Below are 26,735 nucleotides of genomic sequence, written 5' to 3'. Positions count from 1 at the left end.
AGGTCAGTAACCTCCATCTTGTAACCGCTGTCATTTCCCCGTTAGCCTGTATTTCTCTTCAGTGTACACATTTCTCCTTTTGAATTTGTAGTTAGTTTAACAACCTGTACGTGACTGCCAGTATAAAGATGAGAGAAAATGCCATTAGCAATGGCAAAAGTATGCCCAATGTGACAGATACTGATGGGGTTTCTAAGTAACGCATCTGAACATCATCGCAAACAAAAATAGAGCTTAGTAAACCAGATAGCTGAGCATTCAAATCAATTGCGTGGAAGCCTTAAAATAATCTTTTGCAAGCACTTTATTGCGTGGATATTCAAGCTTTGCATTTCTTGTACGCGTTCATCTTTGCAAATGAAGGTGTAGTAGCTTGTTATACAGCTGGAGGGACAGAAAGCCTTTTTGCAGTGCCCTACTTGTGTGCAGAGAAGGGTTTGATGTTCACCACTGTGCATCTTGCTGTTGTGTCCTACCTGAGGTGTTCTGTGCTCACCCAGAAGGAACGGCCTCATCTCTTCCCTGTACTGAGCTCCCAGCTGACAGCTGTGCTGCCGTTCACAGAACACCTGCAGCTTCACCTGCTGTTTTCAGCTGCCTCCTGTATGATTTCTAGAGCCTGGGTCTGTCCCAAGATCTCGGTGAGCACAGCAAACCACTGAGAATGTGCTGGTATAGGAGAAATGTTGCTGCGTGCAGCTTTTTGGAAGTCCTCTGTTCCAAATGTTGCAAGCAGCGCATGGTTTTCCTGACTGAGTTTGCTGCAGCACCAGTGAGCAGTGTTGGAGTTGAGAGGTGTAAGAGGAGCTGGGCTGTTATAACTCAGAGCAGGCCAGCTCTGGGCCCTGCTGGGTGGTGGCTGCCAGCCAACACAAGGCTGTCTGTCCTTGGGGCTCCAATGCACTTGTTTGGGAACTTGGGGTACTTCAGCCAAGTGGCCCTGAAAGCTGGTGTTTCAGTGTGTCTATAGATAAGTGCAGCTCCTGGCCTGCGTGATACTCCTTTTCCTTTACCTTGAGCGTTGCTTATGGATAATTAAAGTGTACAGGAAAGGGAGAGTATGCTTTTGATTTGCCATTGCTGCTTTTATCTGAGATCTCGGTCTGTTCCACCAACATCAAATGAATCTCTGAACATAGAGCGGGTTAGAACTGCGCTGTCATTACCATGAGAGAAACCAGGGTCAGAAAGTTAGGTGGTGTAGCAAAATTGTTGAAAGACAGACTTGTGGTGCTGCTGTTACTCTTAAGTATCATGAAAGCTATGTCATTTTACCTCATTATGGAAATGTTCGATTAAGGAATCGGGGACATGAACTGCAGAACACATCCCTTTGTGTCACAGCTTTTGAATGAGGCTAAGTCTGTGGGAGGAGGTAGCACACGCGTACTTAAAGCCCAGCTCTGGAAGTAACCACAGGACTGCCAGACATTTTCTGGGTGGCAAGAAACACGATACAAGGTGAAATAAAGAGAGTTTCTGTCATCTAGCCGCCAAGAAATGTCTCTCTGAACATCAAACACATGGATCCAAGTGATGAAAGGTCTGACCTACTGCTAACTACTGATGTTTCCAAGGCTTAGCAGTAGCTGCACCATGCTGAGTCAACAGTTCTTCACTTCGGAGGACCCCTGTTGAATGGCAGCAGTATAATGCTATCAGACTGTCACATCTTTTAAACCTAGCTTGCTTTGCTCAGAAGTTCAACGAGCATTGTTTTCTCTTTGAAATTCTTCAGCTGTGTGGCTGATGTAGCGTTTGCTAAGTTCCCAGGAAAGCTGTGGGGTTTGAAATATTATCTGTCTACGTTTGGTTTTAATTAAAAAAGATCATTCCTTTTTCTTTTCTGTTATGGTGCACTACACATCTAGTTCATTAAAATAATGCTGAAAAGTACGTGGCTTGTTTGACTTATGAGGATAAGTTAAATAATTCAAGGACAGATCTGTGCTGACTCTCATTATGCATTCTCGGAATTATTGAAATATTCATTATCACTAATCTCAGTTAGAGATCCAAGTCACATTGCGTATTCCTTTGCTGTGCTGTTATACGCACAGCTTTTACAAGTAATTATTTAGAACGCTGCTGATTTGAGTAAATCCATGTGCTAAAACCTTTCACACTTTATGAGGAGAGTCAAACAATTCCACAAAATCCCCTGCTTCTGTTTCTTATTCAGCTCCTGGTAATACAGTCTTCTTTAAACAATGATTTACTAACTGTGTTTTATGTACATTTCAGTCCTATAAGATCATCAATTTTGCTCCAAGTCTACTGCAAATCATAGTATCAGATCAAGTTGAGTTTCCAGTGCGCCAAGCAGGTAAGATGAAAATCCTTGTTTCAATTTCCTTCAGTAGAAATCTGGTCTGTTAGTAATTTCAGCAGAATATTGAGCTGCTGGAATGTAAGCAAGTTCATATTTGCTCTGAACACGGAAATGGAAAAGATCAGCATAGAAACTTTCCTAATCTTTGCTGCTTTTTCTTCTTACATCCCTGTGTTTATAGTGATCCCTACTGGATTACTGTAATAATGGTGTAAGAAGAGACTGATTTCTGCTTGTACTGAAGATATTCAAGCAAAAAAAAATATATATATATGTATATATGGATCTCATTTGAGCAATGTTTCTCTATTAGAGTCCTTTTTCCTGAAAAAGTGAAGTTTACTGAAAGATGAAAATATACTTTGTAGATCAAGGGTAGCCTCATAGGCTCACAAAAATGAAGGAAGGTCACATTACGGTAAGTTATATATCTGTAGTCTGAGCATGTCTGGGAAGATAACGCACACACAGTGAGGCAATCAGGTACAGCAGTGCAGCTGACTGCAGGGTCAAAGAGATTCTAAATCCTCTCAGTCTACTTTGACAACCGTTCTACAGTAATTTTTTACAGATCGCCAAATATTCAACTTTTTCAAGAAGTTGATGAGTCCTGTTTCGTTCACAGCTCTCTTTCTATCCTATGGAGCAGCATTTCTCATTGAACCGCTGTTGGTTGTATTTCTTTTTCTGTACAGATCCTACTAATCCCCTGGGTGTGTTGAGGCCTGCTGACATACGCTGTTTGTCATGCTGGCGTGTATATTTTCAAAGAGAATCCAACTTTGAATGGCATTTTTAAACCATCCTGTGGTAAATCTGGACTCCATAAGGTCATTTTCATAAATGAATCCCTCATTCAGGGAAAAGTACCATTTTTCTTTAAACTTTGGTATTGTTTCTTTTTGTGGGTTTCTTTTTTAAGAGAATGGAGCTATCAAATAGAAAAGCACATTCAAATTAAATCTGTATATCACCAGGTTTCCCTAAGGTTTTGTAAACAGCCGAGAATCTATGTAACATTAAGACCTATGGACAAAGTAAATTAAAGTCTGATCTTTCTGGACCTGTTTTGTTTGGTTTTTTGTTTTTTTGTCTGATTATTCTGGTATTTAATAGGCAAAGAACAGTTTGTTCCCTTCTTCCTATATAATGTTTTACAAACCCTATGTTTTCATCCTTTGTAATTTGTCATGACAAAAATAAGTTGGACACAAGAATGTCTTTTTCGTACTTCAAAGCCCTAGTCATAAAGGGCTAAGAGTTTATTAAGAATGTTACTTTAGTGTCTTACAACGTATTTCCCATGTTTTCTAAAGAATGCCTACAGGCATTTCAATACTGAGGCATAAATGCTGCTTATTTTCAATAGAAGATTAACTTTATTTTGCGTGGTTTTTCACATGAGACAGACAGGAACAATTCTGAGGGATTATGGGAAATCCTAGCAGTGAGATAAAGCTTAGGGAATTCACAACAAACATTTCTATCTGAATAAAAGGTAGGCTGTGTGCCAGTTTCATACTGGGCATTTCCCCAGGCAGAGTGTCCTTTCTGTGTGTACAGTGATTTGTTTACATGAGCTTTCCAAAGCTTCACTTGCTGAGCTTCATTAGTTATTTTAGATGAGAGTAAAAATGTTCTCAACTGTTCTTAGTTCTTACAATTGTTACAGACCCATGCAGAGGTCTTCAGTTGTTCTGCTTTTCAACTGTACTACACGTTGAGCGCAGTAGTGTAGAAATGCTTTGGTATTAAACTATTATTTCCACATCTCTTATACATAGCTGCCATCTATCTGAAGAACATGGTGACGCAGTACTGGCCAGACCGTGAACCACCTCCTGGAGAAGCAGTATTTCCATTCAACATTCATGAAAATGACCGTCAGCAGATTCGTGATAACATTGTAGAAGGAATAATTCGCTCTCCTGACTTAGTGAGGTATTCTTATGTCTTGTAGGGGTGTTTTTATTGCTCAGGTTTTCAGACCTACCAGTCCCAATGTAAAAATCTCAATCTCTTGGGAAATGAAGTCAGGGCTTCTTTTGAAAGCATTTAAATGTATGTTGACATTCTTGATTTTAAGGCGTTAAAAGAATGAGAAAATGCTGTTCTGTTTTGACTGGAAGAATACTTAAGATTCACAGATTTGTTACAACATGTGATTGTTCATGATGTTAATTAGAGCCAGGCTGATAAGCAGGGGTCAGGCTGTGATGTGCATCTTTGAGAAACAGGTGATAATCTTCCTGGCCTTTCTTCTTCCACTCCACTGACTCTGTTCCCAATGATGTACTCTTTGTCAGTAGTCATATCAGGAAGAGAAGTGATGAACTATGGATTAAAATTAGGATTAGGAAAAACACTTTGATTAAGAAACATGATGAAATACAGGAATACGTTAGGATGCTATAGTATTGCTGTCACTGGAGATCTTTATGAGTACATTAGACAAACATCTGACAGGAATTGTGTAGGGTATAAATGGTCCTGCACCAATGCGAGAAAATCAACCAAAACATTGTTTGCTGTTCAGTTTTTCAAAGCCTCTGACTTTAATGTTTAGAACCCCCACTAAAAGAACCCCTTGTCAAGGCTGTGCTACAGCATAAGGAAGCTTGTGTAGTTTCTGTGATAGTTCAGTAAGGGCATGTTGCTCACTGTGTCATCTCATCATAGTTACTAAGGAACACAGAATAATGGAAGTGTGAGAAGTTTTTTGCAAACTAGCTCAGGCATCTTTTCATAACGTGGTATTCCAAATATTCTGACATTACAATGATCACCTACACCTAAAAGAACAGTTGAAAATGACCCCCAGAAAGTTCACCTGGAATAGGGTGTTTCTAAATACTAAGAACTTCTAGATTTGTCAGAGAATAGAAATGGCAAAGAAACATTACTGGGGCTAGTCTGATGCTGTAATATCAGTATTTTTCACTGCTTGCTCATGAGAACAAGGGAGGAGAACAAATCAAATCAACAACAGGGACAAACTCCAAAGGCTTGAGGAGGAACGTAAGTTTGTACAAAGCTCAAAATTTGTGAGGACCTAGAGCCTCTGAATTACTTGGAGTTTGTAGCTCTGTATCTATTAGACTGCAAGAAAAGATAAATATAAAAAAGAAAGAACAGACTTTTATTTCTTAGCAGAGCCAAGAGCATGTAGGGCTTCTTATGTTGTGCCTCTTAAAACTTTTTAGTCACAGTACCCCACTTCAGGCAGTGAACAGTCCTGTCTTGCCACAAAGCGGCTTCAAAGAGGGACAATACAACATCTTACCTCACTCACTCTGCTATATGCTTCAGAACTTGTGAAGTGCTGTTCTGGAAGATCACATGGAAGTCATAATTTGATGAGGAACCTCTGGCTTGGATTATAACACAAATCGGTTTCGTTTAATTAAAAACATACAAATTTGTTCTCTTGTAGATGCTTTCAACCTTTCAAGTATGTGGGAAGTATAACCATTCATTTACAAAATGCAAAGGTAGCTGAGGTGATTGTGGAGAGTGAGGAGGAGCAGAGAAAAGTGGTTAAAATGTTCTGAAATTAGTTTCTTCCTTAAAGTTAAATTCTCTGGGACTTTTTTTTCCTCTTTGTTTTCTTCTGTCATCTCCCATAACTCCTTCAGCATTGTCAAAATATGTATAATATGGTGCAAAATATATTTGTAGCCATTAAGCCAAGATTTGGGATCTGTGCTTTAATACTAAAAACACTGTGCTTTAATCTTACTTATCTTCTCTTGTTTCTCTTTCCCTCCTGTCATAGAGCCCAGCTGACAATGTGCCTGCGTGCTATCATTAAGCATGACTTTCCTGGCCATTGGACAGCGGTCATTGACAAGATAGGCTACTACTTGCAGTCTCAGAACAGTGGAAGCTGGCTTGGGAGCCTCCTGTGCCTGTATCAGCTGGTGAAGACTTATGAGTAAGTTGATGTCCGTCATTAGACAAGGACACGGTACTTTGGTTTCTCATCTGATTACCAAGAATGACATTCATAAAAGCACTGGCAGCTTTACATGGAATTCAGATAGAGGATGAGATTAAATAATTGACATATGCATTCTTTCCTGCAAATAAATGAAAGCTACATCATCTTTATGTCATCAGTAAATTGGAAGCAGAGATTCCAGCAGTAAATAACCTGTATGACTTTAGTGATGGTTTTTTTTTTCTTTTCTTGAGGCTTTGTTGTTTTGATCTGATTTATCCTAGCTGTGAAAATTTCATAAATGCTTATAACTTCTTTTGTTTGAAGATTCCCAAATGCTGGATGCACAAATAATACAAATAACTTTCTACTTGTGTGCTGTAATACAGTACTGTCTGTCACATGTCCTGTTTCATGTTGTTATTTGTACCATCCTTCGATAGTCTAAATCTGGAAAGCATAAATTAGCAGTGGTGTAGTGAGCTCTCTTATTTAGAAAAAAAAAATCTGGTGTTAGGAATATATATATAAATCACACAAAAGAAATGTAAGTGGAGAAAGAGAGAATCTTAACAAGGGAAAGGATCTGCTTTTCAGTGGCAGTTCACTCCTATTTGTTCATACCCAACTTTGGTTTGACATTGTTACAAATGTCAGAGAAAACCAAATCCCTGTTGCTGTGAGCTTATGGTTCAGTAGCAAAGAACGTCTATATAAGATAACATTTGTTGGTTTTTTTTTTATTTCTCTATTCAGAGATTTGTCTATGTTAGAGATTTTGTATGATTTGTTTAAATTATAAGTTGGGGGCTGGAGGAAGAAGTTTCAGTTGGTGAATGCTGGATTTTAGTTGTTTTAGGGTACAGTACTGAAGTTATTGGTGAAGAGAAGACATAAGAGTCTCCAGCATGTAGATCCTTGACCAACATTTTTGTTTTCTTTGCAGATACAAGAAAGCAGAGGAGCGAGATCCTCTCATAGCAGCAATGCAGATATTTTTGCCTCGTATTCAGCAGCAAATGATCCAGCTTCTGCCTGATAATTCCCATTACTCTGTGCTTCTTCAGAAACAAATTTTAAAAATCTTCTATGCTCTTGTTCAGGTTGGTATCTGTGTATGGAGAAAACAGAACTTTTATACTGCTGGGTACAACAGTCCTCTTCTGTGCGCTCATGGCTGTCTTTGAGTAAAATTACCATTTTGGATGGGAGAAGTAATGTTCGATAAATACCCTTTATAAAAACATGTTTTTTATAGATCTGTCTACCTAAAAACTGGTCACATAATCCCCAGTGTTAAAATTTTAATGAACCTAAGTACTTCTGCAAATCCTGTCTGTAAGCTTGCTAGAGAACTGTTTCTGTATTTATAAAGTTAAGCATAATCTGATATAAACAGTGAGTGTCTAGAATCTGCTGTTTATCCTCTGAAAATGGCAGTAGTACATATTGTATTATGATTGCCAGTCAGTGCACTTCATTAGGTGGTGTTTCTCTCATTATCTTCTAAATATTTGGAAGAAATTATTTGTTGAGGCACATGTGTTTTCAGAGATGTATTTGGCTGAGTTTGCTAAAAAATAAGAAACAAAACAAGATCCTACATCAGGCACAGACCGAGAGACCTTGATGAAGGGTAAAAAAAAGCTGAAATGATTTATTATTAGGTGGAAGGGTTTAAAAAAAGATCTAAAGGTCCTATTTTATTTTAAAAAAAATGCTTTCCTGAATATTATCACTGCTTTGGATTTATTAGAGAAGTAAAATTTACTAGATAGTAGCTAGGCAGTAATGAGAAGTACATTTCTCATAATGAAATGCTTTTGGTTTCCCTAGGAGGAGGAGCTGGAAAGAATTAGCAAGTACTCAACCCAAGGAACTTTTCTCAAATAGAATCTAGTCAGAAGTTACTCTGCGAATTGTACCAGGAAGGATAGAGTTGGAAATAGTACTGACATCTAAATTAATTTTAAGTTTGCTTAGAACCTCGTCCTCCTAGAAATGTAGCTATTGTAGAAATTGCTCCTACTCACTTCAGAGGGAAAAAAAAATCAGTGAAATTCATGAAACTTTTATTTTTATTTTTAATGTCAGTATGCGCTGCCACTCCAGTTGGTGAATAACCAGACTATGACCCAGTGGATGGAGATCTTCCGTACCATCATTGACAGAAATGTACCTCCGGTAAGATTTAATATTGCCAAAACCTCTTATACTTGTGTGTTGTCAGTTGAGGAGCAGTCAGTGTAAAGGTTTTCTAAGTGTGGTCATCTTTTCTTTGTTAGTTTTTTGTTTTGTTTTGTAAGATGTCATTTATTTGAGGTTTTTATCTTTAGAATAAGCGTCCTTCTGACAGAAGCGCAGGAGAATCATGTAAGCTGCCAGGTTTTCATGGTCTGAGATAGTGATAATATGAAAACTCCAGTCCGTGATATTTTGGAAGCTTTCAATTATTTTAGCCTTTTTCTCTCAATAAGCAAGAGGTCGTTGCAAAACCATTGTTTGTCTCCGCTTCTCTCTTTATTTCATCAAACCCCCACGTCTCTAGAAGAAGAATGAAGCAAGTAGTTAAACGTGTGAGCATGCATGTATGTATGGCAATAACCATCTTTTCCTTGTTTTTGAAAATTAATTTAACCTGATTTTTAACAGCTTTTGCATTACTGGATGGTTCGGGTGTATGAATTTGGAGGAGTTTTTTAGTGTTTTGCTTAATTTTTAAGTGAAAGTGGACACTGCTGTGTGTTATTCTAGTCTGAGAATTTCAGTTCTTTAAACATGTATCATTTTGAACATTCAAGTATGGGCATTGCACAGGTATTTCACATACATGTTTGTACTAATTAAGATGGTGTAAAGTTCCTGAACTGTTAACATAGATGAAGTTTTAGACGGTGCTGTGGATTTATATTAGTATACTTAGGAATATTTAAAAAGTAATTTATCTCAACGATACACAAAACTAATTCAGAATTCTTGTGTTTATTTGTAGGAGACATTGCAAATTGATGAAGACGATAGACCAGAGCTGGTGTGGTGGAAATGCAAGAAGTGGGCATTACACATTGTAGCTCGTCTTTTTGAACGGTAATGAACTAACAAGCTGAAAAACTAAATTAGGGTTACAAATCTTTGATGTTCCTTGGCTACAGTTAGAGAAGACAGTTGAGTTGGTTATAACAGCTTATATCACCAAAGAGATATTCCCACAGTTGTTCTCTGCCTTGCACTGGCACAGCCAATGGTTTGAGCACTTAGTGAGATTATTTGGCTTTCTAAGCTGGCAAGAAACTATCAGGGAAAAGTACTTTTTTTTTCCTTTTTTTTCTTTTTATTTATATATTCATCTACAACTGCTTGTATTCTTGAATACAAAGGTAGGGAAAGATTTGAAAAGAAATCCAAAAAGGTGGAAGTTACAGAGCTTATGGTGACAGTGCAGCTGTATTTACTTGACTATAGCATTACACTGTATGAGGTTCTAAGAAAAGAAAAGGGAAGTGAGGCATTATATAGGAAATAATGGATTAGTAGAATATCTGTGGAGAGGATTTGTTGGGGATGGAATGCTATTCGGAGTCATTTGTTATAGAAAATGCTGTATTTTCATGACACAGGAGGCTCTTTGCAGTGTAAAGAAATATCTGTCTTCTCTTCATTTTAAAGGTATGGAAGTCCGGGAAATGTAACTAAAGAATACTTTGAATTCTCAGTGTTTTTTTTAAAAACATATGCTGTGGGCATACAACAAGTAAGTACAACTTGTTTCTAAATTTAGTCATTCTGGCTAAACGAAGATATTGTTTTCCAGTAGCGTGCTCAGATCTTGAAGATCATGAAGCAAAACTGAATGGAATCAGATTCATTTTTCATTGTAGTGATTGAGAAATTCTTGAGAAATCTTAGTGCTGTACTTAACTGAGGTATAATATACAAATGTCCAGCAATTTGGAAAAACTGTGCAGGAAAGCTTTGAGAAGAGCAAGTGCTTTTCAAACACCGTTATCAGCATGCATAAATAATAGAGAAAAAAGCAACGGTTTCTAATAGATGTGTTATCAGGCCACTCATTAGTAAGTGATTTTGCTGCTGATAACTTAGTAACACTGGGATCTGTCCTGTTTTATGACAGGAGGATGTAATCAAATTGGAAAGTGTCTGGAGAATAGCAATATTTTATACCTGGTTAGCGTATTTTGTGAAAACAGTACATGTATTCACAGTTGACAAGTAAATTGTAATTGTTAGGGAGTGCTAACTGTTTGTGTCTAACACGGTATTGTGGAGATGGTTCACTTTTGATAAAGTAACACAGAAGAGAAGCAGTGCCTTTAAGTGTTTTCTATGCTTTTACGCCAGCTTACCTGTGGTCCTCTGGAGACGGACTTCCAGCATCTCTCTAGTTTGAGGAAGTGACTGTAGCAATTGGGTGCTTGGAAGTCTGTAGAGTGGTGGTTTACAAGCTCAGATGTTTCTGGACCAGCTCCAGTTGAGTTGGAAGGCACCTACAGAGACCTAGTCCATCTGCCTGACAACTTCATGGCCTATCAGAAGTTAGAGATGTTACTGAGGGCATTATCTGAATGTTTTTTGAGCACTAAAAGGCCTCTCAGCAAACTCTGAGCATGTTTCCACTCCTGTATCTAGATCATTGCTAAAAGTTTTAAACAGAACTGGCCCTAGGCATATGCCCTGGAGAACATTGCTAGCGACCCATTCAGTATAACTCTCTGAGCTCTGCTTTTGAGCCAGTTCTTCCTCTGGTGTAGTGTGAAGCTGTTTATCTCACACTTGGACAATTTATCTATAAGGATGATGTGAGGGATGTTATCAGAGGCCATACTAAAATCCAGAAAGATTAAATGCACTGTCTTCCTTTTATCCACCAAACTGATGACCTTATTATAGAAAGAGATCAAATTATTAAGGCAGGATTCATGAACCCACATTGACCACGCCTAATAATTAAGTCAGATTCAGACTATTTCAAAATAACAGAATTGTTTGTAAAAACAATTACTTTTCTCCATCCAGTTTGACAAAACAAAACAATTTGTCCATTGGTTTATCAATTCTGTGTAAATATGTGAATGATAAGAACTAAAGGATGGTTGTGGGGAGACTGCTAAGTATCAAATAAAAAGGAGAAGCAGTCAAATGTAAGTTCTAAGTTCTTTGTAAGGATTAATTCCTTAGCGGAGAAAAGAGCTTCCATGGACAGTGGTCATTTACAATACTTAAAGTTTATGTCTTTTATAAGACCAGGATGCGTATCAGAGTGAGAGCAGTTTAACTTGAGAGATAAATGGTCTTGGATGTGAAAGAATCTTCTCACTCATAGATGCTGATTTGTCACGTTTCACGGCAGAGCTAGTAAGAATGCTATTGTGAATATTACATTACTAAGCCTTTGTTACATATTTTTCAGTTAACTGCTGACATTGTGTTAGAGTCTGTGTGAGATATTGCCAATCTTTGCTCAAGGAGTGCATTGTAAAAAAGAATAAGATCAAACTTAGTACCCCTAAGGGAAGGAGTTATGTTCAAAATAAGATTTACTGTAGTATTGTAGAGAATTATTAAGTAGTATTTTTCTTCTGAAAACACGATTCAGCTCTTTTGTTATGCTTTGTCCTTGATTTTTATTGTTGCTTGTCTGTGTGGCAGTTCTTTATGTTTACTAACACTCAATAGTTCATTTGCCATTAATGTTGAGTAGTGGCTTTGTACTGTGGGTTTTTCTTAGAAGCTGGCCTTTTAATAAGCATTGTGTTACAGAGTTGTGGTAGCATGCTACATGGCACTATCTGATAGTTACAGCAACCAACTGAAGTTCAGACTTTTTTCATCTCCTGATTCACAGATTTAGGTATTAACCTAATTTCCTTTTTTATTTTAGTATTTCTATTATTATCACTCTTCTTCCAAAATCATTTTGCTTCTTTAGGGGATTGTCTGTTCGAAATGAACACAAACTCCATTAACAGATTTAGATGCCAGCTGGCTTGAAAATATCACTGCACCTTTTAGGTATCTGTTCCAAATTTGTCTGAGGCCTGTGTAAACTGTGAGTCTGTGAATTCTGATGCATGTCCTTGGTTTACAATCATAAGTGACCACAGGATGGATCCTGTGTAAAGGTAAATGTACCTAAATGCTTGCAAATATAGGTCCTTAATGTTTAAATGATTTCTGACTTTTGGATCAGAGACATCACAGTGCTTGCTGACACTAGAACTTCTGCCATATAATTGATAGGTCTGTGCTGAAATTCACTTAAAAGGTGCCCTGCATGTCTATGCGTGAGGGCTAGTTTTCCGTCTTCATTTAATAACACTGATTCTTTATTTCTTTAGGTTCTATTAAGAATCTTAGATCAATACAGACAAAAGGACTATGTTGCACCACGTGTCCTTCAGCAAACGTTAAATTACCTGAACCAAGGGGTCATTCACTCTGTAACGTGGAAGCAAATGAAGCCACACATACAGGTCAGTGCATAAAGCCCGGTCAGAAACAGTTCATGTTGTCAGAACGATGAAAGAAGTATTTTTCTGTAGTTTTTAAAGTTTCATGAATGTTTCATACAGCACAAACATTGCAAAAAAAATAAAAATAAAAAAATAAAGTATTTCCAGACTAATGCAGTTCGTTTTTTACAATATCCTGACTAACTTTTATTGTAGATATTGTCTACTTGATTAAAGATTCTGTTCCATAAATTCCTTGTTTTACTGAAGTCTGACACAAAGTTCTGGATTTTATTAGTTGCTAGTGTGAAGAAATTACTATAGATTTGGAAATTGTAATTGGTTGTAGCACACAGTCACCAACGATACCATAAACTATGAGGAACCGAACTGTTTTAAGGATATATTTTATACGTAGATGTAAGAACAAGTGAAAAGTGATTTTCATACCTCTTTTCTCCACATTATAAGGTAGTTAATATAAGTTTGTTAATCCTGTGAATGTTATGGAGAAGGATTCTGAAGCCTGTTCTCACGTTAAGGGTTTTATCTGTGAGAACCTTCTGCAGAACGCGATGTTCTGTTGCTTACAGATTAGATACTGAAGTATGTTTTGTGTGTGGTAGTGACTATTATAAAGTTAGATTATATAATTACTGCTGTCTGTATCTGTTGCAAAAGGAAAAGAGAATCTACTGGAATTTGATTTTCTGTGTACTTACATGCATTTCATTCCTCTAAACTAGAGTATAACAGAAGAAGTGATATTCTCCCTAATGTGCTACAAAGACGAGGATGAAGAGCTGTGGCAAGAAGATCCATATGAATATATCCGCATGAAATTCGGTAACCATCTGTAGTTAGAATTTACTTCTGGTTTTCATCACAATTGTATACTGTAATCCCACATATAGTGTGGCAACTGTAATGTCTCTGTCTTCATGAGTGTCCTGAACAAAAGGAAGAATTTGTTTCACAAATCTCACCAATATGTAATTAAAAGGCAGATCAAGTGAGTTTTGCCCACTTGGCTACTGTTCTGAAATTAATTCTCTAAAAATTGTTTTCTACCTCAGATGTGCTCAGTGCAGCCAGTAGACTGGCTTGCTTTCCTTGTAAAGCCAGTTTTAGAATCCTGAATTGGAAACATGACTGCTGTCTGCAAGCTCTTGCAGCTCATGCTTTGACCAGAAGAGGCCTGACTTGCTCTTTATTGAAAATTGTTCTTGTTTTCAGTATCTTTTTCCAACTGTTATTACTAAGTTGTAAAGCAATTAGATGTATATATTTTTTCAGAAGTCATGCTGAACTATGCGTTGGACTAATTTATAGTAATTAGTCTTGTTAAAAGAGTAATATCATTGAAAAAGAGAAAAGGTACTTAAAAAATAGAGCAAATTTAGTGGGAAAATTCCAGTATGCCAGGCACCATAGAGATATGTAACATTTGGAAATTGTTAATTAACTGCATTTTGGTTAGCATATGAAAAAAAATAGTGTAAAAGGTCGTAGAATACTTATAAAACAAACAGACAACCCTGCAACCTTGGAAAGTTAAGCAATTAATCATCGGAGTGTAGATGATAGGGATACAAATGTGCAGCTGATTTTTTGGTATCTAAATACTCTTATTTTTGTGAAAGCAGTGAGACCTATTTTTATCTGTAGCTGAGAGTTAAAAACAGATTTGAACTGTATTATGGAAACATGAATGTACATTTACGTAAAATTTAGTGAAAAGTATTCAGATCTGCAACAGGAATGGTGGTATTTCTGAATCTTGATTTATCTTCAAGATCTTAGGAAAAGTTAACGTGTAATTTTAAACACATTTTAAGGTTATTTTTCCAGATACTTTTATTTAATGCAGTCTATGTAGGGATGTTTGGATTAGAACACGTTTGGCAGCACAGATTGTTTTTCAATATATAAATTATATTTTTAGTGCGATTAAAGAAGGTTTACTTGTAATGAAAGAAGCTGAAAAGCTTCATCTTTCAGCAGATTTAAACTACACCAGATCCAAGGATTTTTTTACATTCAAAGAGTTTCCCATGAGGTTTCAATAAAATCAAGCCAAGATTGTGTGCATATGTTGTACAGATGGCACTGGAATGCATTGGTGTTCTTATTATAGCGGTTTTGATTAAAAAAAAAAAAAAAAAAAAGGCAAGAAAAAAAAAAAGCAAGCAACAACCAGCAAATATAAAATGATTTTTCATCCATTAAATACATGATCTCAAAAGAACTAATGAGTAAATAATTCAATCTTGATAAAGGGACTGATGAGTGGTCAGTAGATTAGGAAGTCAAGAAATAAATGTTCTTGTGGGTGACGTGAGCTTGAGTCTGACTCTTCAGCTGTTCATTGAAGACAGTCATGTCCCACAAACTCAAGTTGGTTTATCAGCATTTTACGATGTTATTACCAGAAAGTGAGTTTATTAATTTATCTTTAACGCTAGATGTATTTGAGGATTATGCATCCACAACAACAGCAGCACAGAATCTCCTTTATACAGCAGCAAAGAAGAGAAGGGAGGTATGGAACTATTTTTAATGTTTATTTTTTAATTTTTGCTTGCAGTTTCATTAAAAATGTTATTTTCCCTTACATTTGAAGATGCTATAGGAAGCATCTCAGAAAAATTTACTTGTTAATATATGGTGAAACTCATTCCTGGCTTTATGCTATCAAACCAGGGAGAATTAAAATATGTAAGTATGAATAAATAAATGGTTTCCTCTTACAGCTCTGAAATTAACATGCCTGATAAAACAAATTGGAATCGATGTAGTGATAGTTTTCCGTGTTTATGAACAGCCTCTGCCTTGGCTGTTCAGAGATTCTCAAAGTGTACCAGCGGCACAAGTGAATCTAATCCTTGTTAATTTTCACTGATGCAATTTAAAGTCCTGTTGACAACAGTGAAATTAGGAAGAATAAAATGAATTTCATGGAGCTGGTCTTTAAATGACAACGTAACTTTTCTATTGATCCTTTTATATTTACAGTGATATATACTACACAAATTATTCAGCCTAGCCCTGGAAAGCATATTGTTCAGACTGCTGACTTCTCTGGCAACCATTTTCACATGCAGTAAAACGGGGAGCTCGATTTCTTAATGAATTTTCAGAAAAGAGCGTAGACTTTGTATCAGATCAAATAGCCCATGACCTTTCTATTTCTTTGTTGTTAAAGCAATCTGTGTCTCCTGACCTTCTCAATTTCATAATTTGTACTCAAATTGTCAAAAAAGGTCGTCATTTCTGAAAAGCACATAATGTCGGTGGAAACCACAGTAAGCAATTTATTTTGCCAAGAAACCTTTCCAAATCTAGCTGACTTTAGTAGTTATTGCCAAGATTGACGGGTTAAAATAAATCTGGGGTTTTAGTCAAAGCTGCTCTTGAATATGTTTATGTTCATAGCTATATGTACATGCACGTATGCCTTTATATATGTAGTGGGCAAGCCAGCAGGAAAGTTACTGGGGCTAAAAATCTGTGAAGTACTGTTTGAACCTCTTGTCTTTTCCTCACCTTTCCTGGTTTGCCTCAGAACAACAATAATACTGTAATCATTATCACTAATATGACATTTCAAGTAGATGAATTCAATTTTGTAAAGCTTGGATGAAAAGTTGGAAAAGGAATCTTTTAAATCTGGAAAGATGCTACGTATAGTACTTCCCAATTGCTTTGATTAAGATGAGATTTCTACTTGCAAAAGTCATATGATTTTTTAAACTTAATGCTATGAAAATAATTTGACTTAGATACCTCACTGACAGAAAGAGATTCTGTGTTTTTTTGTTGTATGCAGGTATTGCCAAAAATGATGGCTTATTGCTACCAGATTCTGACAGAACCAAACATTGATCCAAGGAAGAAAGATGGAGCTTTGCATGTTATAGGATCCTTAGCAGATATTTTACTGAAAGTAAGTAGGTGAATAAGTAAAATAAGTTTATGTTTGCAATGCTTGCTATCAGTTCCATTTTTCCAATAAAATGTGTTAGCTTATTAAAGTTTGGCTAGCCCACAACTGTGTTTTTGAAATCAGTAGGAAGACTGTCATGGGTAATGATATTTAGAGGGTTTCTTTAAAAATATATATGATCTTTGCTGCTTTTTTTATTCCCATTTTATATGCTGATTTTAGTTCTCAAGTTTCTCCAAGTCTCACTTTGTTTCCCGCTGAACCATCCCTTGGTCTTCTCATGCTTTACTAGTAAAATGGGAGGGTGTTAAGAAAAACAAACATGTATTTCATCAATAACATTGCTTATTATTCTTTAAAAACCCCTCCCAGCGGCTTGCACTATTGTGGGCTCCTCCTGGTCTCAGAAAAATGTTTGCTTAGCAATAGTTGTAGGAATGTTTTGTCTAGCTTTACAGCCTTTGTACGCTAGATGTATTTTATCATTTAGCTGGGTGTTTTCCAAAGAAGTGGAAAAAGCAGAAATAAGTATTTCTATCCTTCTTCCATTTTTTTATACACGGTATCTTCACAATTTCAGCTTTTCTTTCAAATTAGAATAGACATTTAACCCACTCTGTTTCTGTCCTGTGTAGTAGTCAGAATTGCTCTTTTGTTTCTGTAGGCTGTGGAGTCCAAATACACCCTCTTTCTACCTCAAAAGTAACTGCCAAAAATTTATCACTTTCAGAATGAGAACGGAGGCTCGAGGCTCCTTTTTAAATTACATAAAAATGTATTTTATGTGAGTTATCTCACTGTGCAGTAGGTTTCTTCATACAAAGCCTTGCAAGGCTAAAGGCTGAGTGCTGCACTTGGGTCATAACAACCCCAATGCAGTGGTACAATGCTAGGGGAAGAGTGGCTGGAAGGGTGCCCAGGAGAAGCTGGTTGACTGAGCGTGAGCTGGCCATGTGCCCAGGTGGCCAAGGAGGCCAATGGTATCCTGGTCTGCAGCAGAAATAGTGGAGCCAACAGAGTGAAGAAAGTGATTGTCTCTCCGTACTTGGTGCTGGTGAGACTGCACCTCGAACACTTTGTTCTCCTTCAGCTTTGTTCTCCTTACTGCAAGAAAGACACTGAGTTGCTGGAACATGTTCAGAGAAGAGCAATGAAGCTGATGAATGGACTAGAAAAGGAGAGTTATGAGGGGTGACTGAGAGAACTGGCACTGTTTAGAGGAGGCTTAGGAGGGAGACCTTTAGCATTTGCAGCTATCTGAAAGGAGGTTGTAGCAAGGTGAATGTCAGTCTCTTTTCTGAGGTAATTTGTGATAGGACATGGAAATGGCCTTAAGTCCACCAGGGGAAATTTAGGTTGGATACCAGGAAGAATTTCTTCAGAGAAAGGATGGTGAGGCATTGGAACAGGCTGTCCAGGGAGGTATTTAAGAAACGTGTGTGTGACACTTAGGGACATGGTTTATTAGTGGACTTGGTATTGTTAGATGGCTGGTAGGCCTTCATGGTCCTAGTGGTATTTTCATACCTAAATAGTTATTTGATTCATGTTACAAGGAATATTTTACCTACATACTTGTATATTTTTTAACCAGTGTACCACTACTTCATCTGAAAATGAGACCCTGAAACATCAGTAGCTTCGGGCATTTTTTTAAAGATATATTGGGCTATAAGCGCCATTGTTCATGTTGGAGTATAACAAAGAATAGAATATTCTTTGTGTTGTGAGAAGCCTTTCATGCTGAATAGGGTTTCATTTATCTCTGTCCTGAGAAAAAAGAAATTTATTCCACTATACTGCTATTATTTGAAATTTTCAGTCTTGAAGCATAAGTTTATATTGTATAAAAGAGTAGTAATCCCCAAAGCGGCAATCTTCTCTCCACTCTGAGTATCTTGTGTTTGGGATTTGGCAGATGGAAAAATTCCATGAGCTGTTTCTACATAAAGTACTAACTTATAAGTGTCTTCTTTCTAATGAGTCTACTGAGGCATTGATCATAAGTTGCTCAAAGAGACAATGACTCTGGCTTATCCCCCTAGTTCTCCAGATTCTCCATTTGAGTGCATGCAAACCTCTGACTTGTGTGCACAAGGAAAAGTTATTTTCCCTTATCTGTAGTTTTTCTTTTCGTTTTTCTTTTTCTTTTTCTTTTTCTCTTTCTTTTTCTTTTTCTTTTTCTTTTTCTTTTTCTTTTTCTCTTTCTTTTTCTTTTTCTTTTTCTTTTTCTCTTTTTCTTTTTCTTTTTCTTTTTCTTTTTCTTTTTCTTTTTCTTTTTCTTTTTCTTTTTCTTTTTCTTTTTCTTTTTCCTCTTCTCAGTTCTTCATCTGCCTCTTTTAAGGTTTGGGAACCTGCATGGGGAAAAATTGGTGTATGAATTAATGGAGTAGAAGTCTGACCACTTAAGATATATTTAGTGTTGCATATTCACTTTCACCTCTTCTTATCCACTTAGTTGTTCCTTTAGATGGTAATACAGCCCAGTATTATTTCTGTTATTTTATGATATACTGGGTCTGTAGGTGCTAGGAAAGTCCCCAGTCTCCATGGTGCTGATTCTGGCATTCTTTGAATATCTTGGGATTTGCCAAATTTGAACTATTGAAAAATGGTTTCAACTACTTATCTGTATCCAGACAAAGAAATTTCTATCATAAAGGAATTCTTTTTCCATCAATAACAATATTAAAAGCAGTATTTATGAATATATAAAAATATGTGAGCTGTTGTAATGTGTAAAATAATTAGCTGTAATGCTTATAGTAATGGCAGGTCAGTTGAATCTGGGATCTGTTTCATACTAAAATTTGATTTATCATAAGCTACGTCTACACTCTGCTCTAGGAGGACTGAAAGCACCAGGTTCTTTATCCTAATTAATTTTTAGGAATAAAAATGAGCTGGAAACAGTGCTTTCGAGAAAATGAAAATTCCTGGTATAGTATTGTAAAAAGTAATGTAGAGTTGATGATTACATATACAGACTTCTTATTTACCTGTTTTCGAACTTGAGGTTTGCCCAGTTAAAGATAGAAAATCCATAGCTCTTCATATGTGTTTCAAAGGCAAATCATTGTATTTTTCAAAATATCAAGATATTTAAGGTGGTTTTCTGACTAAAATTGAATATATGAAAAGAATGGTCCCCAAAATTTATTTTTCTTTTCACCAACAGAAGAGTGTATTCAAGGATCAAATGGAGCTGATGCTACAGAATCACGTATTTCCACTGTTCATGTCTAACCTGGGGTACCTCAGGGCTAGAGTAAGTTCATCAATTATGTCAGTTTCAGTATTTGCTGTGTTTCTTTTCTTTGAGCTTAACTTCATGCTGAGTGTCAATGAAAGATGTAAAGCAAATATATTCTAAAAATTGAAATAGCTATCTTGTACAGTAATTTTTCAGCGTTTTGACTTAGAAATTGAGCACTCAGTTAACTGCATTGTAGGAAGGTCTTTGTTACATTGTTGTTTGCATCCTCAGTCAGACTGAAGAATTTGAGCAGTGATTGGGACCGTTTAGTGATTATTTTTCAGTAGTATCTCAATAACTACAGCTGTTAGACAGCTCTGAGGAATAGGTAGAATTTTCAGAGTTTTGGTTGTAGCTTGAACTAAATCCACAAGTGCCCATGAGTCATATACAAATGGTTAGTTTTCTTTTGTTTATTTTCTGATATTTTTCTCAGAAGGACCTGGACTGTAAATGCCAATTTTGTGCCCACTGGATTTATTGGAATTTGGGGAAGGAAAATAAAGAACTCATTGACTGTAAAAACGGTTATTCGTTACTGTATGAATACATTGCAGTAAAAAAAAAAAAAGTATTCCCTTACTTGCTTTTGCTTCTTTTCATGCAGTCCTGTTGGGTACTTCATTCATTCAGCGCTTTGAATTTTCACAATGAGCTAAACTTGAGGAATGCAGTAGAGCTGGCGAAGAAGAGCCTGATTGATGATAAAGAAATGCCTGTCAAGGTAGAAGCTGCCATAGCTCTTCAGATGTTAATAAGCCACCAGGAGCAAGGTAGGCTGCAGTGATTCATCAATTGCATGTGCTGATTTATTTATTTATTTTTGTTGACGATTATAAGATTTGTGCAGATTTATCTAAACATTTTTACCATTTGAAGACGTAGATCTTGGAACGTTTAATCATATTTTGACAGCTTCACTTTCTCATTAGCTACTGTAAACATCCCAGAATTCTGATGTCAACTTTTTATGTTGGGTTTCTGCAGAAATATTTGTTTTCAGAGTATTTCACTTGTTAAAGTAAATAGTGTCTTTCTTTCATTAATGAAGTGAAATAGCATATACTTAAGAGTGAGTGCTTCTAATGTGTGAGGGCATGTATTTGTCTGAAACAGTGGATGTTTTTAGTAGATGACTGTAGTATGTGTGGTTTATTTACTCTCTTAGTTTGCTGGTTATGTGCTCTGTAAGTGCTTTGGGTAAGGCTTTTTGGTTTTGTTTCTGTATGCGTGAATTTTAATCCTTTTAAAATTACTTCATTTGAGAGTGGTCATTTACCTAGCAGTTTTGAGTATATTTGTGTTTAAAGATAGCTGATTTCATTTCATTTTAACTTTTTTTTTTTTATTAAGCTAAGGAATATGTGAAGCCTTACGTAAGACCAGTTATGCAAGAGCTCTTGCACATTGTTAGAGAGACAGAAAATGATGATCTTACAAATGTAATCCAGAAGATGATCTGTGAGTACAGCCAGGAAGTAGCTACCATCGCTGTTGACATGACACAGCACCTGGTAAGAGACAATACTAAAGGTACTGTCCAGTCACAAGCATATGCCTGGTTTTGTAAACTTCTTATTGAAATGCACACTGTTTAAAATAATCCCTGTGAAGGTCCACCTGTAGTATTCAACATAGTTTGTTTTTCAGGCTGAAGCATCTTTAAAACCCTTTCAGAGGCTTTCAGAGATGCTGAATTTTGCCCGTGGTTTTAATGAGTCAAGTTTTGACTATTTAACATGTAAAATGTTTTAAAATAACCAGACTTCTCAAAAACCAATTCATTTTCTGTATTCATTTTTCGAAACTAAGAAGCATATTTTTCAACACTGACAGCTCTTACAGATAGGGCATTGCTGGTTTTGCATTAGCTATCTTGTTTCTACATGAAAAATGAGGAATGCGAGTTGTCTTTTGAATGTCAAATTGGTTGGTTTTTTTTCATAGGCTGAAATATTTGGTAAAGTACTTCAGAGTGAGGAATATGAGGAAGTGGAGGACAAAACAGTTATGGCCATGGGTATCTTGCACACTATTGACACTATCCTAACAGTTGTAGAAGATCACAAGGAGGTAAGATTTCCCTTTGTATATCTGCTGTTCCCTCATGCCTTTCATTCGTGACAACAAGCACTTTTGTGTATGTGTTGCATCACTTGATGCACATGAATGAACGTTTACTATAGCAGGATGGTGAATTAGTACCAAGTGACCTCTGAGAAATCTGAATTTAAAGCCCAGATTATTTCTGTCTTTTCTTAATTGTTCAGCTTCACTCTCAACCTTTAAGGGAATTTATATCCTGAGTGTAAAATCTTCAGCCCTTATTCTAGTACATACTTCATTGGATAGTTATTACATGGTTGTTAGGAAGTAATATTTTGCATATGAGTAACTTTTTGATAATGGTGACTCATATTTTGTTCTTTACTTAGCAGTTTCTTGGATAGGATTACTAGGAATTGGTCTTGGTGCGGTGGTACAAGTCTACATTTCATATATTCAGAGAAAAAAGGGATTGTTTCTGCTTGTAGCTGGCCGAGGTAGGAAAGGCTTCAGTGACTGGCAAGAGAGACAAAGTCTGTCAGTATCTGAGCCCAACTGGCAAAAATGCACAAAAGTGCTTTGTCCTGCTTTGTTTTGCTTCCTATGATTTACAAGGAGAAAGTTTTATTGCCAATGTGAATTCTGACTGTGAAGCTTATAATTTAAAAAATTCATTCATTATAATATTTTTTGTGTGACCATCGTGTTCCTTTGGATTTGAAAACATTTTTTATTCCTTTACAAGTTCTCCTTGGATCTTTTGAAAGCTAGAATGAAATCTGGTAGCTAAACTGAGCATAAAGAGAGGTAATCTGAAGCAGATCTTTAGGTTTTAGCCTAGGAAAACCTTTGGGTTTGGAGTATTTATGGTATGAGCTTAGCAGCTTGTTTTTCTGCTATGTGAAGAGCAAACTAATATAATGTGCAGAGTGCACTCCTCAGGATCTTAAATCATTTTAGAAGTGATATAAATGATATACAAATGATAAATGAGGCTGAAAACTCCTTAGAAATTCCTTTGATCAGCTCTAAGCCATGTGTCTGAATCAGTCACCTGAAGGTATGTGGATGAATCTGTGATCACATACTTAAGCTCTTTGCTGGAAGGAAATGCAGGAAGCCTGACATCCTGCAAGATTTCATGTTTAATGAATGATTAGTGGCAGTACCACAAGATGCTTACACTGGAGGTTTTACTTAGGCTTGCAGTGTGGCCATATCATTCTCCTAATTTGATTTCATTCATAAAAGTAGTCTCTCTCTCTAACACGACAAGGCTGAATAACTTACCCTCTCAGCTTAAAACTGCCCACTCCAGCAGATAGCTACATAATAGCTTTTGTCTGGCCTCAGTGCAGTTTTATTCTCCCAAATTCTGCATGTTTCCCTTTTGTCAAGCCTGGGCTTCTGGGAAGATCTCCGTAGATCTTAAGCAAAAGCATCACTTCCTTTCTTTTTTTTCAACCCATTCTTCTTCAAAGAAAGAATTTGGACTGAGGCCTTATTACCTCAGTCTGAGTACAGTGTTTGCCTCTTTGCATTATATACAGAAAAGGACAAGAGGCACAGTTTTTAACAGGATCTGTAGAATAACCGTTAAGTTACAATTCTTATAAGGAAAAGTGCCAAGTTTTAAAGTAATACTGCTTATTGAAAAATTGAGTACTCGAAACACCGAGACAATACTTCAGAATCATGTGATCATTATTAAATTACTGTCTTTCTAGATGTTTAAATAAAATCCTTTATTTTATTTTATTTTTTTAAATTTCAGATAACTCAACAGCTGGAGAGCATTTGTTTGCAGATCATCGGCCTTGTTTTGCAGAAGCATGTTATAGGTATATTTTTGGAGCTGATTTTTAGAAAAAGAGAATAGGTTTTTACATGGAAAAAAACCTCTTTAATTATTACAAACAGTGCTGCCATCCTGGACAGAACTTCAGCTTTGTTTGTTTGCTGTTGTAACACACAAAGCCAGAAGATGCAGTTCTCATTAGAGTTCCTAGCTAACTATGTTAAAGAACAAAGCCAACAATTACTCTTTTATGAGGGTGAAATTAAAAATTAAAAAAAGTAGATTAAGAAAGTAAAAATATTTTGCAGTAAGTCAAAGCAATGTCTTTAATGCGTTGCTAATTCATTTTCCCAGTGTATATTTATAAGGAGAAGCAATGCTTATTGTAGCTACAGCCAACATAATGCTTGTCTGAAAGAGTCTTTTCCAATTTGCATTGCTTTTTTGGGTATTGACATAGTAATTGCTGCTTCCAATAATTACGGGATGCTTTGTGATTTGAGATGTTCACACGTGAGACTTTTTTTTATACAGGTTGTTGCTTACAAAATGCTTCTCCTTTCCAGAGTTTTATGAAGAAATACTTTCCTTGGCATACAGCTTGACATGCCAGATGATTTCACCTCAAATGTGGCAGCTTTTAGGTGTTCTCTATGAGGTTTTCCAGCAGGATTGCTTTGAATACTTTGCAGGTATTTCTACTTCCATTCCTTTGATGTTTCAGCTGTTTGGGAATTCATCTCCAGAACCTGTTTTACAAAGGTTGCTTCCATGTAGTGTCTTGGTGTAAAGTGATCAGATGCTTGAGTTGTGCCCTGACCATCTGTTTAGTGTAGGAGTATAACAGGAGCATATCTAGCTTGAGAAGCGTGTTCAAATCTGTCAGTATGATCGGTTATTGTAGGAGGTCCTGATAAAAGAAAGCTGAAATATTGTTAAAAGGGAAGTTACAAATTCATAAATTAAAACGTAATTCTGTTCTGTTTCTTCTCCTGAAAATGCCTTCTGCACTGTGTACTTCCCAAAGAATTCTGCTGCATTAGACTTTAGCAATATTTGAATTTCCAACCGTGTCCAGCAGTTTGGGTTAATGAATTCCATTATAGAATTGCAGCCTCATTGGTTAGCAGTTGTATTGATTAGTCTGTAATTTCTTTTTTTTTTTTGCTCTCCCTCCTCTGCAGATATGATGCCTCTCTTGCATAATTATGTGACCATTGACACTGATACTTTACTGTCTAACCCAAAGCATTTAGAAATCATTTACGCTATGTGTAAAAAGGTAAGGCTTCTGATTCTTAGTGTTGTGCTAATCACTGGTATCACATAATCACAGAATGAACTGGGTTGGAAGGGACCTCAAGGATCATGAAGTTCCAACTCACCTGCCTGGCAGGGCCACCAAACTTCCAAATTTACTAGATCAGGTTGCCCAGGGCCCCATCCAACCTGGCCTTGAACACCTCCAAGGACAGGGCATCCACAACCTCCCTGAGCAGCCTGGTACTTAATTATCAGTTTAAAAGTGATCTGAATATACCAGGTAGTGGCCAGTCATTTCTGAGTGAAATGAAGTTTGGTCTCATCTCAGTTCTGAGTACACATAACAGCTTCAAACTTTTAAGCAAAACACTTCAAGAACAAAAACAACAACCAACATCAGTGTGCACAAACATGCGTGGGAGAAAGTTGCTGTGCTGTTGTTTGTGTTGGCACTCTTCTATGAACAGCTATTTTGGTAAGCAGAGGAATTAATGAAGTCTGATTCTCTTTGGTTTTGTATCTTGTGATTGGATACTTTTGTTGTCAGCTAGTGTATGAATTCATTTTAAATTCATTGTGCATTTTTTTCCCCCATCTATACTCTTTCTGTCCTGCATAATAAGGTATGAGATCACACTGCAGTTTGATCTCATTTGAGGCGTTATAAAGTCTTAGAAGCATAGGTAGGTGCTTATAAGCATCTGTCCACTTGCTTATTTTTAAGAGATTCATGGGGATTTATTGTGATTGAGAATTTTGCTGCCCCATCAGATTTGATTGGTGCTGTCCCTAAGGGTTTAAACATACTGGGGAAAAAAAGTTTCATGCATATGCATGTGTACAGAGAGAGATTATACACATCTTGTTTTTAATCTGAAATTAGCCTACAGCTAAGTCCTCACTTTGCCAGGCTGATTATCCACCACTGTCTATTAGAACTGAAGTCACAAAGAAATAGAGCATGGAAAACATCGATGATTCTTATAAGTAATATTTCCATTGGAAAGGAGAAAACAATAAAGGATGTATAAATGTTACTAATCTGAATAAAAAACATCATCATTTTCTTCTGAATTTTTAGATCCACCATTAACCCCCTATCCTCATTTATGTCCTGTAGAGATGAGGTTTGTCATTGCTGATTTGTTGTAAAATACAGCATAAATATACATACATGCCATTTAGAGGTTTGATTTATGCACGTACAAAAGCACTGACATTCATAGCTGACAGTGATTAATACTGATAAACTAAATTGCCATTTCGATTGTTAGGTATTGACAGGAGATGCAGGAGAAGATGCAGAGTGCCATGCAGCCAAGCTCCTAGAAGTAATTATTCTTCAGTGCAAAGGACGGGGTATTGACCAGGTGATGCATGTTTAACAGATTCTCTCTTCTACAGATTTCCAGCGCTATGTGTATAAGTCCTGTGAAAAGCAATTAGAATCAGAGAATTTTAGGGAGATGTAGTATGTAGGAATGGGGAGAAATATAGAATAGTATAAATAAACTCATGGGAGTTCGTATATAGCATTTTTGGTGCTGAAGATACTCAGTCATGACCAGAGTATGACTGTAAAATGAGTGATAAAGGCATAGTATGATGTGCAGGATTGCCTTCTTTGTTTCATATTTTTAAATGGAATCTGAAAGGGATTAAAGTAAATCGCATACATTTATAC

The 26,735-nt window shown here is 36.5% G+C and overlaps 1 protein-coding gene across 1 annotated transcript in view; it reads left to right on the top strand.

Moving 5' to 3' along the window:
- Nucleotides 1-26,735, top strand: part of IPO8 (importin 8) — a 44,196-nt gene that overhangs the window by 3,267 nt on the left and 14,194 nt on the right. The window contains exons 2-20 of the mRNA XM_015865955.2: nt 2,245-2,326; nt 4,117-4,273; nt 6,108-6,266; nt 7,219-7,375; nt 8,367-8,456; nt 9,265-9,359; nt 9,939-10,023; nt 12,629-12,763; nt 13,489-13,588; nt 15,208-15,284; nt 16,572-16,688; nt 19,867-19,956; nt 20,552-20,717; nt 21,298-21,458; nt 21,892-22,017; nt 23,765-23,831; nt 24,355-24,480; nt 24,973-25,070; nt 26,326-26,421. Coding sequence (XP_015721441.1) covers nt 2,245-2,326; nt 4,117-4,273; nt 6,108-6,266; nt 7,219-7,375; nt 8,367-8,456; nt 9,265-9,359; nt 9,939-10,023; nt 12,629-12,763; nt 13,489-13,588; nt 15,208-15,284; nt 16,572-16,688; nt 19,867-19,956; nt 20,552-20,717; nt 21,298-21,458; nt 21,892-22,017; nt 23,765-23,831; nt 24,355-24,480; nt 24,973-25,070; nt 26,326-26,421 — 2,184 coding nt within the window. The remainder of the gene's footprint in view (nt 1-2,244; nt 2,327-4,116; nt 4,274-6,107; nt 6,267-7,218; nt 7,376-8,366; nt 8,457-9,264; nt 9,360-9,938; nt 10,024-12,628; nt 12,764-13,488; nt 13,589-15,207; nt 15,285-16,571; nt 16,689-19,866; nt 19,957-20,551; nt 20,718-21,297; nt 21,459-21,891; nt 22,018-23,764; nt 23,832-24,354; nt 24,481-24,972; nt 25,071-26,325; nt 26,422-26,735) is intronic.

Source organism: Coturnix japonica, chromosome 1, assembly GCF_001577835.2.
Source record: "Coturnix japonica isolate 7356 chromosome 1, Coturnix japonica 2.1, whole genome shotgun sequence".
Taxonomy (NCBI): domain Eukaryota; kingdom Metazoa; phylum Chordata; class Aves; order Galliformes; family Phasianidae; genus Coturnix; species Coturnix japonica.
The sequence above is the reverse complement of the archived record's forward strand: the minus strand, read 5'-3'. Positions and strand labels throughout refer to the sequence as shown.